The sequence below is a fragment of the Odocoileus virginianus genome, chromosome 26 (genome assembly GCF_023699985.2).
Source record: "Odocoileus virginianus isolate 20LAN1187 ecotype Illinois chromosome 26, Ovbor_1.2, whole genome shotgun sequence".
Taxonomy (NCBI): Eukaryota; Metazoa; Chordata; class Mammalia; order Artiodactyla; family Cervidae; genus Odocoileus; species Odocoileus virginianus.
In genome coordinates, this window is record NC_069699.1 from 44254344 (window position 1) to 44272714 (window position 18371).

Genomic DNA, 18371 nt, shown 5'->3' on the forward strand with positions numbered 1-18371 from the left:
GGAGCTGTGGAGGAAGCAGCTGCTTTGCTGGGGATAAAGGGAGCCAGGGCCTACCTCACCTGCCAGCCTAAGGTCTGAGGGGGTGGGCAGGCAGCCTAGGTCAAGGCGTTGGACATCTCAGCCCACAGGCCAGATAGTTCAACCCTCCAGCATTTTGCTCTCCTCTCTAAGTGGATGTCTAATTTGCTCTGCCTTCCAGAACAGCACTCTTCCCTTCCCTTCTAAGAGCCTCTACCACCTTATTTCATTTTTTCATAGAACTTATCACTTTGTGAAATTGTATTATTCGTTTACAAGCGTTTTTTCCCCCCAGTCTTCCTTGCACTAGAATTTAAGCTGCTGAAGGGCCAGACTTTTGACTACTTTAATCCTTACAATTGCCATCACAAGACAGATAATATCCCCTATTTAATAGCTGAGCATATTGAGGTTACCTGGTTCATGAGTGGTAGAATGAGGATTCAGGGCCAGCTCTAATAGTCAAAAGCTTACATTCTGAGTCTCTGCCATAAGACGGAGCTTGATTAACCTGGCAAGATGGGAGCGAGGAGAGTGCATAGGTCTTGAGCTCCATAGTCTGTTTCCAGCAGCAGTAATAGGTCAGGAAGCATTCATGGGTGTACTAGAGACTTTCCCTGCCACTGCTTCAGGAGGCAAAGTCAAATGCTCTTCATTCCTGCCTTCTCAGAGCCTATGGGATGTCTAGATATAGTTTAGTCTCTTCACTGCAAAGCAGACTGTGCTAAGCTGCTAAGGCAGCTGCTTCGCTGGAGATAAAGGGAGCCAGGGCCTACCTCACCTGCCAGCCTAAGGTCTGAGGGGGTGGGCAGGCAGCCTAGGTCAAGGCCTAGGTTACAAAGTGCTTTACAGGTGCTATCTTAATCTGCTTAGGCTGCTGTAATAGAATAACATAGACTGGGTGGTTTAAACAATAGGAATTTATTTCTTGCAGTTCTGAGGGCTGGGAAGTCTAAGATACAGTCCTAGCCGGTTCAGTTCTTGGTGAGAGCCCTCTTCCTGGGTTGCAGCCAGCCACCTTCTTGCTGTATCCTCACAGGGCAGGGAGAGAGTTCCCCTCTCTTCTCTTCTTGGAAGGTCACTAACCCCATGCTTGAGGGCTCCACTCTCATCACCTAATTGCCTACCAAAAGCCACACCTCCAATTACAACCACATTGGAAATTAGGGCTTCAACACATGAATTTGGGGATGACACATTCAATCCACAGGAGGTGCTGTTGTACTCACAAACACTGGAGTCTGGGAGGGTAGGTGGTGCAAGGAGGGCATTTTGGGCAGAGATAGCAGCAGAGCAAAGGACAATTAGGGCCTGTAAGGGATCTGAAAGGATAGAGTCTAGAAAGTTTCAGGGAAAGGGCAGTGATAGTGTGAAAGGTGGTTGAAAGGTAATTTGGGGTCAAATCATCTAGGGCCTAAAAGAGATAAATAGGACTTTCTATGGCCTGCATAGCAGATGATAGCATGGACAGAACAACTGATGACTGTATTGGGCACTTTACATTTCCTGAAGCACTTCTCTGTTCTCACAGCTGGTAGTATGTAGATAAGAGAGGCAAGTTTAGGATCAGGAGTCTGGGGTCTGCTCCACACAGGTAGAAATTGTATATACATGAACAAGTCATTTCACATCTCCAGGTCTCACCTTATTCCTCTCTGACAACAGGGTCCAATGTTCAGCACTTGAGAAAGCATTACACAAAATCACACATGTGAAGATGTTGTATTTAACTTCTAGTCCTCAGTGTTTTCGCTGTAAAACTGGGACAGTCTTGTCCAGTCTGATTCAGGGGACCATGGCCGTGATGTTGTAAGCGAAGGTCAAATTATCAAGACTCTTTTTACGCAGGTCCTTGAATAGCTTGTTCCTTTTGGCACATGAAGCCAGGGAAGGTAGGGTTTCTTGGTTGACGGCTGGGAGCTTTAGAGAAGGGGCTTTGGCTACTTTAACAGCGTCTCTTAGTATGGTCACAATATTTAATTTATTTCGGACGCGTAGGGATAGATACACAAACGACCGACTAGGACAAACCTGAGCGGCGAGGCGGCGCAATTACACTGACGCAGCCGTACTCCCGTCCCCTTAAAGGGCCAGATCTTCCAGTGCCCCCGCCTCCGCCGTACGAAAACTGCCAATCAGCGAGCAAGTCCCTCGGTGACGCCATCTTCTCGCGACGAAGTCGGGTATCCGAGGCGTTTCCTGATGACAGAGCCCGTACGCCGAAGCTATGGGCAGCCGGGAGGTGCTGGGCCAGGCGGCCCGGTTGGCCTCCTCAGGTCTGCTCCTTCAGGTACTCTGGGGGACCGGCCCCAGCCCGTCTTGCAGTGGGATTCACGAGGAGACCCTCGGGCCCTTGAGAACCCATTCCTGCGTGGACACAGCTAATACGGAGGGGTTTGGCGAGAGGCGGTGGCGCCTGAGAGGGACCTGGGCCCAGAGCTGAGAGATTGCAGACAAGTCACTTTCCTTTTAAGCATTCTGTTTCCCATATGGCAGTAAGGGAGGGATGCCTCGGGTGCTCTAGAATTTTTTTTTTTTTTAAGCCAGGGTTTTTTGTTTATTTGTTAATTTTTTTATCCATGTCCCACTCCTTACCTCAAACTTTTTTTCAAACTTTGACCCCCACTGAGTTCAGAGAGACAGTGTGGCATAGCTAAGAACAGGGACCTGGGTTCAGACAGGCCTGATTCAGGACTCTTGGTTCTATCATGTGCTTGCTGCATGACCCAAGACGACTCCTCATAAAATGGGAGTAATAACAGTACCTCGGTCATAAGGTTGCTGTGAGGCTGGGTTGGGCTTATCTGGATAATTGTTACTTAACACAGTAGTATATTGACTACATCTTCCTTCCAGCAGCGTGACCATGGACAAATCACTTACTCCTCTTGGCACTAATTTTTATCATCTGTCAGCTGTGGTACATGCCAGTTGATCCAAATGTCATCGTTAAGATTCTTTTAACCTTAGAGCCAGGTCATTCTAAGTCATTTAGCCATGAAGCCAGGTGTTTCATTTTTTTTCTGTCTTGCTCCTGAGCCTTTCAGCCCTTACTCACAAAAGCTCTGAATCTACTCTCCGCCTTATTTTAGAGAGGCAGCTTTTCACGTGGAAGTGGAGAGAAAGAATCAGGCAGACCAGGGCTCACGTTAGGGCCTTGTCACTTGCTAAGTGCCTGCTTTTGGTGAAAATCTCTTGACTTCTACAGTCATCAGTCTCTCATCTTAAATGAGAATGATAATGCAATCTCATAATGTCATTAGGCATATTGTAAATACTTACTAAATGTTAGCTGTTTTTATTATGGTAATATGAACTTTTTAAATGGTCATTGTAGGAATGAAATGAGATGAGCTACATAAGGCACGTAGAAGAATTCCTTGCACAAATATACACTTAGTTAGCTGTTCATGTAACCCTAAATAGGTGAATCCCGAGTTACTTAGTTGTATTTCTTTTCTATTTCACCACATTGATAGCTATTTGAATTCAGTGTTTTATCCACAGTGTTGATTTTTCAACCTTTGACGATATCTTACTACTGAGATTGGCTTCATAAAAAGAAAACAAGTCATAACAAAAAACCCACTAGCCTAGGAGTCTGATGGCCTTAGCCATAAGGTCAGGCTGGGTCATTTGCTTTTCATGTGGCAAATCCTTTGCTCTGAGACTTACTTGCTTCCTGTGCATTTACCTGGTTGCTTTTAGGGATCAGCTATTTAAAAGATGTGAAAGGGCTTTTTAGAAAAAACTATCAAGTCCTTTACAAAGTTAAATGAAGACTGTGTTGCTAATAAGGCCCACAATATGGAGCAAATATGGGGAATGTGAACAACTTCATAGCTTCATTAGCTCAAACCTTAACTTAAGCCAGTTAGGTGTGGATATGGCCTGAGACATTAAGTTTATTAGCAACAATAACTTTGAAGTTAACATAAATGTGTTTATTTATTTTTTTGATTATAGCATGTGGGATCTTAGTTCTCCAACCAAGGATGGAATCCATATCCCTTGCACTGGTAGTGTTGAGTCTTAACCACTGGACCACCAGGGAAGTCTGTGTGTGTGTGTGTGTGTGTAATAGCCATAATGTTTAGGTTTCTTGGAGTGTTTTAATTCAGTCTTCTGTGCTTTCTCAAATTACAATGCAGGCACTTGAGGTACAGTAGTTTTGCAGTTACACTTTGTTCTGCAGGAATTTGGGAGTTTATTGCCTGTCTTCACTGTGAGCCAGCTATAGTGAAATTATTAATTCCTTTTATTTGGATGCATTTTTCAAAAATGCTTTCACTTTTTTGGTGGTGTTTGGTCCTTGTTATCAACTCTGTGAGACAGGTAGCCTCATTTGACATGAATGAAAATTGAGCCTTACAAAAATTCGAAGACAGGTTTAGTTAAATGGTGAGTTGAGATGCTGAGCTGAGAAAACTTTTTCTGTTAAGAGCTGCGTGAATTCATTTCAAATCTCTAAAACTGAATACAGAATTTGGTGTCTTATGTATGTACCTGCATGTTTCTCAGGAGAGGCTCCCAAGCTTTCCTGAGATTTTCAAAAGGTCATCTTGGACTCCATAAAGGTTAACATTGTGATCTCTTGGCTTTGGAGACCTTGCTGCTTTGTGACACTTTGGGGACCATGTTAGACTGCAGTCTCTCTTTTGGTCATACCTTTTCCCAGAGATATACTGTGGGAAATATCACTGTGGTCCATTGGCATACTTCGGTTGAATATTCCAGATAGTAACTGTTCACGTGTAACTCAGAGTGCTTGACACAGAAGTGATCTGTCATTTGCATCATTTGCTCCGGAGTGCCCTTGAGTTACCCCTGTGGGGCTGCCAGGTTGCAGAGGTGGCTGTCACTTAGTGAGGCTTGCACCCCAGCCATTATCCTCATTTGGCAACCTTATTTAATTGCGACCTGTTTTTCTCTGTCTCATGGGAAGAATTCTTTGCTCAGGTGGTTTTTTTGAATTGACAGGCTTAAGAATCTTGGGGCATTTCTTTTTCCAATGGCATTAGCTAGACTGTTTTCCTTTCCCTCTGTTTTATATTATCTTATTGCAATTGTTTAAAAGATATTTCATCTCCTCTCTGGAAAGTGGCAAATATTCAATAAATATATATAGCCTTTTCTGCTTCCTAATTGACAAAACTAAAGTTCAAAGAGATTCAACATCAGTATCAGGTGCTTAGGTATTAAATATAGGCAGAAAAGAAGGAGAAATTAGACTCCATAATTCCTGGTAAGTCTGCTTTATCATGCAGGCTTTCACTTGCTAAGTGCATGCTCTTTCTAAATAGGTTAGAAAGGGAAGGCCATTGTGAAGCACTAACTAGAATTCCCTTTTTGCCCCCTGGAGTGCCTGACTTTGAACCTGAAGAAATTCAATGAATCTGTCACAGCTTCCCTCTTCTTGTCAGTAAACTAGGGAGACTTCCAAGCACCTTGGGTTTTTTGACCATTGCACACGAGTGCCAAGAGACCCCAAGGAATGAGATTTCAGAAGCAGTACAGACAGCTTGAACATTTTAGAAAAAATCTCTGTGACAAAGCTTCTGTATGTCATTACTTTAAGAAGAGCAGCCATCTTGTGTTCATTTCAGCAAAGTAAACCTTCCCAATATAGTTTATTCTTATGTATTTATCTTCTTTTTTTGGCAGGTGTTGTTTCGATTGATCACCTTTGTCTTGAATGCATTTATTCTTCGCTTCCTATCGAAGGAAATCATTGGCATAGTGAATGTCAGGTAAGAAGGAGTGTACCCTGGCATCATCCACAGCTCGCATCCCTAGTTGGGTTTTCTTCAAACTCTGTACCTGTGTGTCACCCTCAGATTCTGGGAGCCTGGACCTTTACCGGAAGCAGAGTGTTTCAGCAGTGGGCAGAAGAGGAGCGTGCTGGGTTTGGGGGATGAGCGGGCGATGTTGCTTTTAATGGACCCATGGTGTGTTTTCCATTAGCTGCCTCCAAATGCACATTTCTCTGCCAGCTCTTCCGCTGTGCCTGCTCTTAGAACTCAGCAGAGGAGTGGGAGTAATTCACTGCTAACTCCAACTCAGGTATAATCCTGTGTTCTTGTCCTGCTGACAGCAAAGGAAGCAGGAGTTCTGCAGATCGTGAAGATGTGCTTTGTAATTGCAGGGCCAGAGCAGCCACCTTCCCTCCCTCCTTAGTGAATTTTATAATTGGAAAGTGGCGGTGGGATGAGAACTGAGTCCTTGTCATTAGTTCCTCGGAGGCTCTTAGAAAGCCAGCTTGCTTTGTCTTTTAGACTGTTTCTTCTACTCTCCTCCTGTCTGTTCATGGACACCCACACATATTCTGTCTTCACAAATGACACAAAAGTATAGGAAGCGATGTGCGTGCTCAGTATAGCTCAGGTGCTTAGGTGTGTCTTCACATTCTGGTAAACAAGACAGTATGTTCCAGACAGCATTTTACATCTATAATAATACTTACTGAACATATGCTCTTGGTGCTGTTCTTGGAGCTTTAATGAAGGCTCTCAAACTTTGGTGGGCAAAGGAATCATCTGGTGAGCTTTGCACTAGATGGGACTGAGGAGGTGCCCGGGAACTGCATTTTGACACTTTTTTCAGGTGATTTTGAAGTAGGGGCCATACTTTGAGACATGCTGTTATAAAAACAGGAAGGAAGAGGGCCAAGGTCTCAGGTACTCAGACTTTAAAGCAGTTTGGGCCTCTGTCCAGCTGGCCTTCCCCAGATTGCCAGGTCCCTGCTCTGACAGCTCTTATCTGGCCTGCCCAGCTGCTTAAGGTATGGTTCGCTCTCATTTGGGCTGATGCACTGCGTTCCAGGAAAGTCCTTGGCGACCTCAGGTACCGTTGCCCTGGGCCGTCCCCACTGTGGCTCCATCCAGGTCACTGCCTGCCGAGGAAGGGGAACCATCGCAACTCTCTGCTGAGGTGCAGGAGGGTCCACCTAGGTGCTGCCCTCCAGGAGGGATGCAGACAGGCTTTGCTCATCTGGGTTACAGCAGCCCCAGTCATGGCTGCCAGCCTCGTTGCTTGCATTGAGATTCTTCACCGAGGAGAGCCTCGCTTCTTTCAAAGGGGCCATTAGGTCACCAGTGTCAGGGTAGCCAAGAGGCCCTCTGTGTGGGGTCATATTGTCCTTTTTTCCTCCTTATGGTCAGAGCCACACCTCTGCATAGACACAAAGATTGTAGCCTTTTGGGGCCACTGTGGCAGTTTCTCTCCTAGGCATAACTCTCCGTGGGCACACACTCATATGTCCCTTGTTGAGTTCCTAACTCTGTTACTGTGTGGGTCCGATTAGTTGGGGAAGGGGTTTCTGTAAGAAACCATTGCCCCTCCACATCACCACCAAGATAACTGAGACTTTTCCTCCTCCCAGTTGCTGGAAAATCACTGAAGTTGTCTCTATGAAAAAACTGCATATCATATTACTCTCTGCTTTTCCTTTATAGGCTAACACTGCTTTACTCAACCACCCTCTTCCTGGCCAGAGAGGCCTTCCGTCGAGCATGTCTGAGTGGGGCCGCCAAGCGAGACTGGAGTCAGACTCTCAGCCTCCTGTGGCTCACGTGAGTTGTTCTTTGGCCGCAGACAGTTTCCTGGAGGCAAGTGTAGTAAGTGAGAAGTTAAACAGCATTTCTTGCCTAAAGCTGAATAGTCTCCAGCTTGGGTTTTGCAATGGGCTTCTGGGCCATTGGCACGGGGTAGAAAGGGGAGGATGTCTGTGTGAAGGAGCTTCCCTGGCTGTTTTCTCTCAGGACAGCCAGGAGCCAGGAGGAGGCTTTGGGTGGGGGTTTCTGTGCCACGTTTCTAGCCCCATTTCTACTGCCTTCAGCCTCTGTAGGCTGTTTCTGCTGTTTTGATTCCCACTGAGCCTGTGCCATCTTTTTTATTCCTAATCATTTCTTTTTACAGTGTTTTCTGATCTTTTAACAGCCACTTATTATTTTTTGAAAGCCTTTTGAAGTGTTTCTTTGTATCTTTCCTCATTTTGTCATGTTGATTTCACTTCTGAGCATTTTAAAATATTCTTGAGGGCCAAGTAAAAAAATAAAATAAAAAATGAAATATTCTTGAGGGTCAAGTATATCAGCTAAAAATTGTAATGACTTTTCTGCAGTTCAGTTCCTGCCGGGAGGGCTGATGGTTCAAATGGTTTTCCAGTCTTTCCCTTGCATAACTCTTTATTACCTCATGGAGATGACTGTTTTAAGGGCTGGTAGGTGTTTATTTTATTAGAGGAATGACTGTTAGCCACCCAGTCATGCTGAAGAGCCTTCTGGTCACACCTGAAGGGATACTGTGCACTGGACTTCCACTTATTTGAAGTATAAGACCAGCTCTATACCATCCTTTAGTCGTTCTAAGTGCAAACAGCAGGCACTTCTGGCAGTTTTACTTGTAAGTCAGTGTAACACAGTGGATAGGAGCAGGCTTTGGAGTTAGATCAGGATTGAGTCCTGCTTCTTCCCTTGACTAGCTGTTTAAGACCTTGGCCAAATATCCCCTATGCCTGTCAGCCTTAGTTTCTTCATCTTGTAAGTGGGGATAATGACAGAGTATTGTGGTGAGGGCTCAGTGAGATAAACGGGGTGAATCATAGTGCCTGGCATGTAGTAAGTGCCTGAATAAGTGGTAGCTGTTTTTATCATGACTATATTTCTTTTTTGTTCAGTGTTACTATTTTAACATATATTTATTTTTATTGTTATATTTAGCATATTAAAAGACATTTTTTTCCCTTTTCTAGAGTTCCTTTGGGTGTGTTTTGGTCCTTATTCCTGGGCTGGGTCTGGCTACAGTTGCTTGAAGTGCCTGATCCTCACGTTGTCCCCCACTATGGAACTGGAGTGGTGGTTTTTGGCTTCTCAGCAGTGGTGGAACTTCTGGGAGAGCCCTTCTGGGTCTTGGCACAAGCCCATATGTTTGTCAGGCTCAAGGTCGGTGTCCCTTCTGCTGTGAATGAGAAATGAGAAGAATAAATGAAAGGGTGGTTTTTTAAAAATGCTTTTATAAAAGAGAATGCTCTTCAAACTTGCATGTAAAATGTATTTGAAAAAAGGTAACATGATCAGTTCAGTTCATTCACTTGAGATTTGTCAGATGGGCTTGGTTGAAATTTACCTCTCCTGCACTATTAATGAAGAACAGTTTTGCTAATAGGGAAGTTACTAGTTTAAATAAGAATTTAAGAGGACCATAGAGGTTTTTCGGGTTTTCCTAGTGATTCTATTTAGTTGTATAATAATATTAACTTTTTCATCTTTTAAAGTGTATTATTTGATACATACAAAACAATTTAGTATATAATATATAAATCTTAAAGATCCATGAACCTACTACCCAACCCAAGAAATAGAGCAATATTTTTCTTTTTAATTAGAAAAATTTTTAATGTGGACCATTTTTAGTTTTGGGTAGCCATTCCCTTCTACAGGGTGTCTTCCCAAGCCACTGATCGAACCCAGGTCTCCTGCACTGCAGGCAGATTCTTTACTGTCTGAACCACCACCAAGGAAGCGATACATACGAAACAATATAGTATATAACATATATATAAATCTTAAAGATCCATGAACCTACTACCCAACCCAAGAAATAGAGCAGTATTTTTTTTTTAATTACAAAAATTTTTAATGTGGACCATTTTTAAAGTCTTTATTGAATTTGTTAAAGTTTTGCTTCTCTTTTATGTTTGGTTTTTTGGCCAAAAGGCGTGTGGGATCTTAGCTCCCCTACTAGGGATCAAACCCACTGCATTGGAAGGTGAAGTCTTAATCATTGAACTGCCAGGGAAGTCCCAAAGTAGAACATTATAAATACTGTGTCCAACCATATTACTCACCCACCCCTACCACCAGGGTAACCATTATCCCAGATTGTCTGGGGTTCCTTTGCCTTTTTAGTTTTAATAATGTCTCTAAAGTATACCCTTTACTATGGGTTTGCAGGTGATTGCTGAGAGCCTGTCAGTAATCCTCAAGAGCATCCTGACAGCGCTTCTTGTGCTGTGGTTGCCTCACTGGGGGCTGTACATTTTCTCTTTGGCCCAGGTAAGAGTTACAACTTTTAACTTTGGTATAATCTCTGTTTCTCCATCTGTGTTTTACTTCTTGTTCCTGTTACTGCGTGGTTTGCATTTGTAGTATTCATGCATGTGGAGAAGGCTATAAGTTCTAGAAAGATGGTCTTGGCACTGCTTCTCCTCTGGCTGCCATGCCTGTCCAAGGCTGGATGTGGCCCTCACCAGGTCCCCACTGTGAGGGGGATGTGAAAGTTTGTTCTCATACATGAAAGCTTCTTTAGATGTTCTGTGGGCAAGCCTATATCAAACTGATCTTTGATTGTCTGATAGTCTTCTGGAGGAGAAAAAAAAGCAGCAAGGGGGTGGGGTGGGAATCAAATTGCCTGTTATTTTCCCTGAATTTCAATCAGTTGTTTTCAGAATAGCAGGAATCTCTGCCAAGCCGCTTTAAAACTTAGATTGAAATCTCTCCTAATTCAGAGGGCGTGAATCGAGTCATAGGAGGTATATTTTCAGTTTTAGCAGTTTTGGCTTCAATTCTATCCCATTCTCTAGTTCTAATTCATCTTTCTAGTTCTATTAAAAATATAGCTTATTTTTGTTGATGTTGTTTTTGTTGTTGAGTTGTTTTTGTTGTTCAGTCACTAAGTCATGTCCCTGACTCTTTGTGACCCCATGGACTGTAGCCTGCCAGGCTCCTCTGTCCACGGAATTTTCCAGGCAAAAATACTAAAGTGGGTTGCCATTTCCTTCTCCAGGGGATCTTCAGGATCCAGAGATCAAACCCATATCTCCTGCTTGGCATGTGGATTCTTTACCACTGAGACACCTGGGAAGCCCTCCATAGCTAGACTATAAGTGCTAATTTAAAAAATGAAACTAAGATCAAATAGTTATCAGACTATCTCATAGTTGAAACTAATTTGTAATTTTTCTTAATATATTGGAAAGCAAGTTAAAGTTCTTAGTAATGATTTATGTGAAAATGTTTTCCTGTGTCCTAGCCAAAAACTGCAGGTATTTCTGTGAAACATAGAAAAGCTAGATTTAAAATTGTAGATTAAGAATGAGAATTGCTTCCTAAAAGCAGCTTGCAACAATTGCATGTTTTAGAAATGTTACTTCTGAATATTTTTGCCACCGTTTATTAAGTCTAGAACTGCCATTCTCAGTGTTCATCATTGTTTGCAATGTACTCTCCCTAATAGGGTAGGAGTGTCATAGAGATGCCCGGTTATTGGTTGACTCTTCTTGGGAAAGTTACTTGCATTATGATTTTCTGATTATTGTAGCTCCCACCCAGGATACATCATAGATCATAGGTCAGCTAGGCCAGTTCTGAGTTTGAAGTTTTATTGGCGTCCTTATCATAAGACCTGTGAAAGTTCTTCTCTGGGACATTGTCTATCAGTCTCTGTGGGAAAGGTTAAAGAGCTAACAGCAGCTCATATCACCAGGGGAGCTCCACCTATGGTGCTGGGATTCCCCTTTCTCCAGCTTGCCTCCCGGTTCCTCCTGAAACAGGTCCCTCAACTCTTGGCAGCATGACTCAAATAAAAAGAGTCAGTCTAGAATAATAAAGAACTCTCACAATTCAATAACAAAAGACAAACCACCCCAGAAGTGGGTCAGGGACTTGAATCCAAAGAAGATATATAAATAAGCACATGAAAAGATGCTCAGCATCATTAGTCATTCAGTTCAGTTTAGTCGCTCAGTCGTGTCCAACTCTTTGTGACCCCATGAATCGCGGCACGCCAGGCCTCCCTGTCCATCACCAACTCCCTGAGTTTACTCAAACTCATGTCCATCGAGTTGCTGATGCCATCCAGCCATCTCCTCCTCTGTTGTCCTCTTCTCCTCCTGCCCCCAATCCTTCCCAGCATCAGGGTCTTTTCCAGTGAGTCAACTCTTCGCATCAGGTGGCCAAAGTATTGGAGTTTCAGCTTCAGCATCGGTCCTTCCATTGAACACCCAGGACTGATCTCCTTAGGCAGATGTAAGTCAAAACCACAATGAGATACTGTTTTGTATCCACTAGGATGGCAGTTATCAAAAAGATAGTAAATAGCAAGTGTTGTTGAAGATATAGAGAAATTGGAACACTCATACATTGCTGGTAGAAATGTAACATGGTGCAGCAGCTTTTTTTTTTTTTTTTGGTGCAGCAGCGTTAGAAAACAATTTAGCAATTCCCCAAAATGTTAAATATAGAACTGTCACATAATCTGGCATTTCTCCTCCTAGATATACACCCAAAAGAATTGAAGACAAGTGATCAAACAAAAATTTGTATACAGATGTTTGTAATAATACTATTCACAATAGTCAAAAGGTGGAAGCAACCCAAATGTTCATCAGTTGATGAATGAATAAACAAAATATGGTATATCTATATAATAGAGTATTATTCAGCCATAAAAATGAAATACTGATATGTGCTATGATGTAAATGAACCTTGAAAACATTATACTAAGTGAAAGAAACCAGAAGTAAAGGCCACCCATTATATGATTCCATTAATATATAATGTCCAGAATAAGTGAGTCCATAGAGATGGAAAGCAGATTAGTAGTTATCAGGGGATGGAGGAATGGAGAGTGACTGCTTAATGGGCCAAGAGTTTCCTTTTAGAGTGATGAAAATGTTCTGGAATTAGATAGTGGTGGTGGTTGCACAACATTGTGAATGTACTAAAAACCACTGCATTATATGCTGTAAAATGATTAAAATGGTCAACGTTATGTGAATTTTTCCTCATTGGAAAAGAGGAGCAGGGACTCTGTAGTTAGGATACTCTGTGAAGAGACTGCTGGTCCTCCCCAGGCTCTGGTCAGCGGGAAGGTGACAGAGGCAGCAAAGGGGGCTGGAGAAGGTGCTCGTTACAGAGGACATTGGCATTAGATGGTATGGCTCCCACAGCACTGCTTGTGTCTGAAAGGGTTTGAGGCATGGAAGAAGGAGGGTGGGTGGCAGGTCTGTCCTCAGGCGTGGATGGGTTTGGAAAGCAGAGGGCCTACACCTGCTAAATCCAGACTCCTCTTAGTCCTTGATGTGTGCCTTTTTTACATGATAAGCCTTGGTGTTTCCAGATTGAAAGTGGTACCTGGAGATCCCAGTCCTCCTTGAGCTACTGTGCAATGCTTTTCTCAGGCTGAGAGAGGAGAAGGGAACTTGTAAAAAGGGGCTCTTGGGATACTCCTCCCCAACCTGCAGACAAAACTCCAGACTGTTGCTCCTCACCAGAAGCCATCTTTCTGTCTCAGATGGGAAGAGGGAGGGGTTGTGGGGCCTTTTATCACCTCTTCCCTCCCAGTCCTGTGGTAGCTCTTGCCCTGCCCATGCGCTGGGCAGAGAGGAGAGACAACAGCTCAGTTCTGCTTTTTAATCATAACGTCACAGGTTTCCAGGGTTCGTGGGAAGTCCCCAGCCCTGGATGATGGCACATCCCTGGAAATTAGCACAGCCAGGACATGTGGGTCCTCATGGTGTGCTGTCTAGGTGGGAAAGCCGTCCCTTTGGCCAGATACAAATCTTCTGAGAACGTATCTGACATTGCTGTGTGGTTGCCCTAATGGATGTCTGTTATGGAAGTTATGTTCTGCCTGTCTGGAAGAACTATTCTCCCAGTCAGGTGGAGTGTTGTGATGCCTTCCCCAGAGATGCTGCAGTGGACCTGAGTGTTAGTGACTAGTACTATTTTCCAGAAGGTGAGTCATTGCTCAATAGAAAGTACAGTTAATTAAGACAGTTCTATTTCTTGACTGGCCTTTACAGTCATATCTATAGGCACATCTTAGTTACGGTGATAGTGGTGGTGGTTTAGTTGCTAAGTTTGTAGCCCGCCAGATTCCTCTGTCCATGGGATTTCCCAGGCAAGAATCCTGGAGTAGGTTGCCATTTCCTTCTCCAGGAGATTTTCAGGACCCAGGGATTGAACCCTCATCTGCTGCATTGGCAGGTGGATTCTTTACCAGTGAGCCACCCAGAAAACCCCTTCTTAATTATGCTTACATTAAAACAGTGTAATTAAAACCCACTATTTTCTTTTTTTCAGCTTTCCTATACTGCAATTCTGGTGCTCTGCTATGTTATTTACTTTGCAAAGGTATTGGGCTCCCCAGAATCAGCCAAGCAACAAGCTCTTCCCGTCTCCAGCATGACAGATCTGTTACCCAATATGCCAAGAAGTAGAGTAAGTAATGTATTTTGTCTCTTATCATTTTAATCACAGATGCTGGTTATCCTTGAGGGAAAGAAATGACAATTTATTGTTTATAGTTATAATAACAAAGATAATTTGATAACTCACGTTTATGAAGTGCCTGTTATGTGCTCAGCCACAGTTTCTAAATCTTGGCACTAATGACGATTTGTGTTGCATGATTTTTTTTTTTAATTTAAAAAAACTTGTATTGAAATGTAGATAATTTATAATGTTGTGTTAGTTTCAGGTGTACAGTACAGTGATTCAGTTATAGATACATATGTATATATGCACATATATATATTTGTTGTTTAGCTGCTAAGTCGTGGCCCCATGGACTGTAGCCCACCAGGCCCCTCTGTCCCTGGGATTTCGAGTGAGTTGCCATTTCGTTCTCCAGGGTGGGTCACATTTGTTGTGGGGCGGGGGGGGAGCTGTCCTTTGCACTGTAGGATGTACAGCGGCGTTCTTGATCTTTACCCACTAGATACCAGTAACTACCACCCCTCAGTTGTAACAACCAAAAATATCTCCAGATGCTCCCCTAGGGGGCAAAATTGCCCCCAGTTGAGAAACTCTCTGCCACTCCCTGTGCCAGATGATTTACATACCATATTTAATGGTTACAGCAACTCTTTGGGGCTGACATTATTATCTCTCTTTTAGGGTGGAGAAGCTGAGGCTTAGCACCTAAATACCTGCCTGGGGTGGGGGTCAGAGTGAGGACAGGAGCCGGGTAGGCATGACTCCCAGCAGAGTGCAGGCTCTCACCCCATGCTCACTGTCTGTTCTGCTGCTGTGTCTTGGTTTTTCCCGGGCCTGACCTCCAGCACAGACAGTCTGGAGGTGCTGACATAGCTGAAGGCCCCTGCAGGGTTCCTTTGTCTAGTGTCAGGCCACTCTCTCAGGTGATCCGCTTCCCCAGGTAGACAGTTGAGGCTTCCAGAGGCTGATGGGTGGGAGTGAGGCATAATCTCTTTCTACTCAACACTTCAACTCTTGGTCCATTTAACTTTTATCTCCTGACTCTTGTGGGGTCAGAGCTAGAGTCTCCAGCCCAGGAGGCACGCCCGTGGTGTTTTACCACATTGCATCTGTGCAGTGGCTCTGTGACCTGCTGCATCTGGGCTGATCCACTTTCTTTTTTTCTGGTACTTGTTTGCTGGAGGTGGTTCACTGAGTTGAGGTAAGGCTTCAGCTCGGCTTCTTCTTAAAGCTCTTCCCTGATTACTTGAAAAATGTAACAAAGTATTTGGAATTCAAGTCTCAGAATGTTAGGAATCTTGTTGTACAAGTTTTCAAGAAAAACCAGATACGATGTAACAAAGCCATGTATGTTCTTGTTAGCAGAGAGCGCTCCATGCTGATCAGCTGGATCTTACCTTTCACCTGAATCAGCATCACAGTTTTTGGATGCCAGGGTGCCTTATCTGCAGGCTTAGTGGATCAGGACTCCAGATCACTTCTTTCACCTGGAGCTCCTTGCCCTCAGAGCACATCTGAGAGTACAGAAAAGTTCCTCTCCTCGAGTATTCCCCAGGGCCCACCTGTACCAAGCCTGGCCAGCTTGTCGTATTGGGCCAGTGCCTGCGCCCAGCAGTATTTTCAAGTGCAGCTTTTGGACTGTTAATACAGGCAGAGAGAAAAGAGGAAGAGTCGGACAAGTGTGTACTTAACCCTGTAATGGGCTCAGATCTCTGACCTTCAGTTTCCTTATCTATCAAATGGGTGTAATAAGAGTTGTTCAGTCACTAAGGTGTGTCCAACTCTGAGACCTGCATGGACTGCAGCACACCGGGCTCCCCTGTCCTTCACTAAGTAAGAGTACCTCCCTCCTAAGGAGGTTGTGAGAGCCAGATGAGATGGGGCACGTAAGGTGCTTCTCGCTGTGGCCTGGCATGAGTGCTCATCCATAAATGACAGCCCACACCATCACTAGCACCTCACTGCTGCGCTCAGAGCCGAAGTAGCTCCTCTGGAGCATCCCAGCCAGGCAGGCACTGATGACTGCTGAGAGTTCAGCGGCTTCATCCGTCCATCTGTCACGAAAGTACCCGTGCTCATATTGTTAGAGGCCTGAGCATGAGAAGGTTGAGTGTACCTTCAGTCTGTGGCAGCACTCCTCCTGACAGAGCCCGGCCCCTGCGTGGGTGCTCTCTGGGGTACAGACATGTGGGAAGGTGACTGCTTAGCCTTAGGGTGCTTCCTGTGCATTTGGGAGGCAGCAGGTACACATCTGAAGCCTGCAGGACTCTATCCAGGTCTCCGAGTTCTCACTTCTTTAAAAAAAAAAAAAATTATTTGACTGTATCAGGTCTTAGTTAGAGCATGCAAATTAGTCCCCTGACCAGAGACAGAACCCGGGGCCCCTGCTTTGGGAGCATGATGTCTTAGCCACTGGACCACCAGGAGAGTCCCAAGGGTCCTCACTTTTAAGGTGAGATTATTGGTCTACACGACCCCTGAGGCCCCTGTTGAAGACTTACAGAGTTCTGTGGAAGTATTTGAACTTTGACAAAGAACTGTTTGTAATAACTGCCATTGACTGCATACTTACTCTGTGCCTGGCCCTAGGCTAAGCACTTGGACTTCTGTCCTTAAACCTCACAGTAACCCTATGAGGTAAATACTATTGTCTCCCATTTCACAGAGGAGAAAACTGAGGTTCAGAGGAGTTGGGTGATCCACCCCAAATCACACAGTTGGCTTTGGGCCCACTTCTTTCTAACTTCTGTCTGTGAAAAAACCTTTGTCTGTGTGTTTAATCTCTATGCTCTGAATTCGTCCAAAAAGAATTAGTTTATTGCCCAAAGTAATTATTTGTTTTACTTGAAGATTGGGAGGCTCCAGGTAGAGCAATTCATTTTTTTTTTTTTAAAGAAAAGAAGTGAGCTGAATCTGAATGCAGTGGGTGTCTATACGAGCCTAACTTGACTCTCTGGAGCAGCTTTCTGTCCTGGGGGCGCCTTTGTACAAAACTGGTCGAACAAATTACATTTACTGTCAACTTGACCAAATTAGGAGATTTCTTTCCTCTTCTTATAGAATTCCATTTTCTTTAAAGATACTTATTTAGCCTTAAAATAATGACACCTCAAATAATGGCTGCCATTTACATCTTTTGTACTCTTTGACACTTCTGAGTGATTTAATATACAAGATCAGCTAGTATTCAGGTAAAGCTGAGAAATTTAACATAGTTACCATGTACTGAGCAGTATCTGTGTTAAGCACTATACCAGGTGCCCTGGGTAGGGTCCCTGCACTCAGAATTTGCACTGAAGTCCTGAGATAGGACTTCCTATCCCATTTTGTAGGTGAGAAAACTGAGCTTAACAAAGTTAAATATCTTGCCCATGGCCTTCATACTCTGTAAGTCAGGAGCTGTAGGGAATTCCCTGGCAGTCTGGTAGGTAGGACTCAGCTTCCACTGTAGGGGGCATGGGTTCGATCCTTGGTTGGGAAACTAAGGTCCTGCAAGCCACTTGGTGAAGTTAAAAAAAAGTGTCAGGAGCTGTAATTTGAGTTCTAGTCTCTGAGCTCAACTCCAAAACCTGAACCCTGCCACAAGGAGAGAAAAGGTTTAAGATCAGGAGAAGGCAGTGGCAATCATCTGTCATTTTTCAAGTGATGAGTACAGTGGAGGGTGGGTGGAAATGGGAGTGTGGACAAAGCCAGGGCAGTCAACAGGTCTGCAACGAGAGAGAGAGAGGAGTGCCGTGTGGGGTGTGGAAGTGATGGAGGGCAGGGGACAGGACCATGGCCCCAGTGACTCTTGACAGTGTGGTAAAGATGCAGCTGGTTGGACCATTGTAAGTCAAGGGGTTTGGGAAGTGGAAGAGTAACTTAGGGTAAAATACAGTGAGCCCCAGAGTTGTGATTCCAGACCTTCTCCAGAGGTACTGCCCATCACCTTTCGCCATCCGTACCTCAGTTTCTCCATCAGTACAGGGAGGCAGTGGAATTGCTTGTTGGTCAGGGGATTCTAGAGAAACTCACAACCGGATAGACCAGCTCAGCTAGCTTTTGTGCAAGGAGCCTCTTTTGACCTTTCAAAGTGACAAATCCATTCAGAACAGTAAAATCCCAAAGAATGCACTTCCTTTTCTACCACTTAG

The 18371-nt window shown here is 44.1% G+C and overlaps 1 protein-coding gene and 1 long non-coding RNA gene across 4 annotated transcripts in view; one reads left to right on the forward strand and one right to left on the reverse strand.

Moving 5' to 3' along the window:
• Positions 1-920: 920 nt before the first annotated feature.
• On the reverse strand, positions 921-2112 carry LOC139031305 (uncharacterized). The gene is made up of 2 exons (XR_011483790.1): positions 1663-2112; positions 921-1141 (listed from the first exon to the last, which is right to left on the reverse strand). It is a non-coding gene; the product is annotated as an uncharacterized lncRNA (long non-coding RNA).
• An 87-nt stretch (positions 2113-2199) lies between these two features.
• Positions 2200-18371, forward strand: part of RFT1 (RFT1 homolog) — a 48156-nt gene continuing 31984 nt past the window's right edge. For all 3 annotated transcript variants that reach the window (XR_002310010.2, XM_020874208.2, XM_020874209.2), the window contains exons 1-6: positions 2200-2308; positions 5683-5768; positions 7473-7589; positions 8771-8960; positions 9972-10073; positions 14104-14241. Coding sequence is in view for 2 of the 3 variants with exons in the window: in XM_020874208.2 (XP_020729867.2) it covers positions 2246-2308; positions 5683-5768; positions 7473-7589; positions 8771-8960; positions 9972-10073; positions 14104-14241 (696 nt within the window). In the remaining variant the exon portion in view is untranslated. The remainder of the gene's footprint in view (positions 2309-5682; positions 5769-7472; positions 7590-8770; positions 8961-9971; positions 10074-14103; positions 14242-18371) is intronic.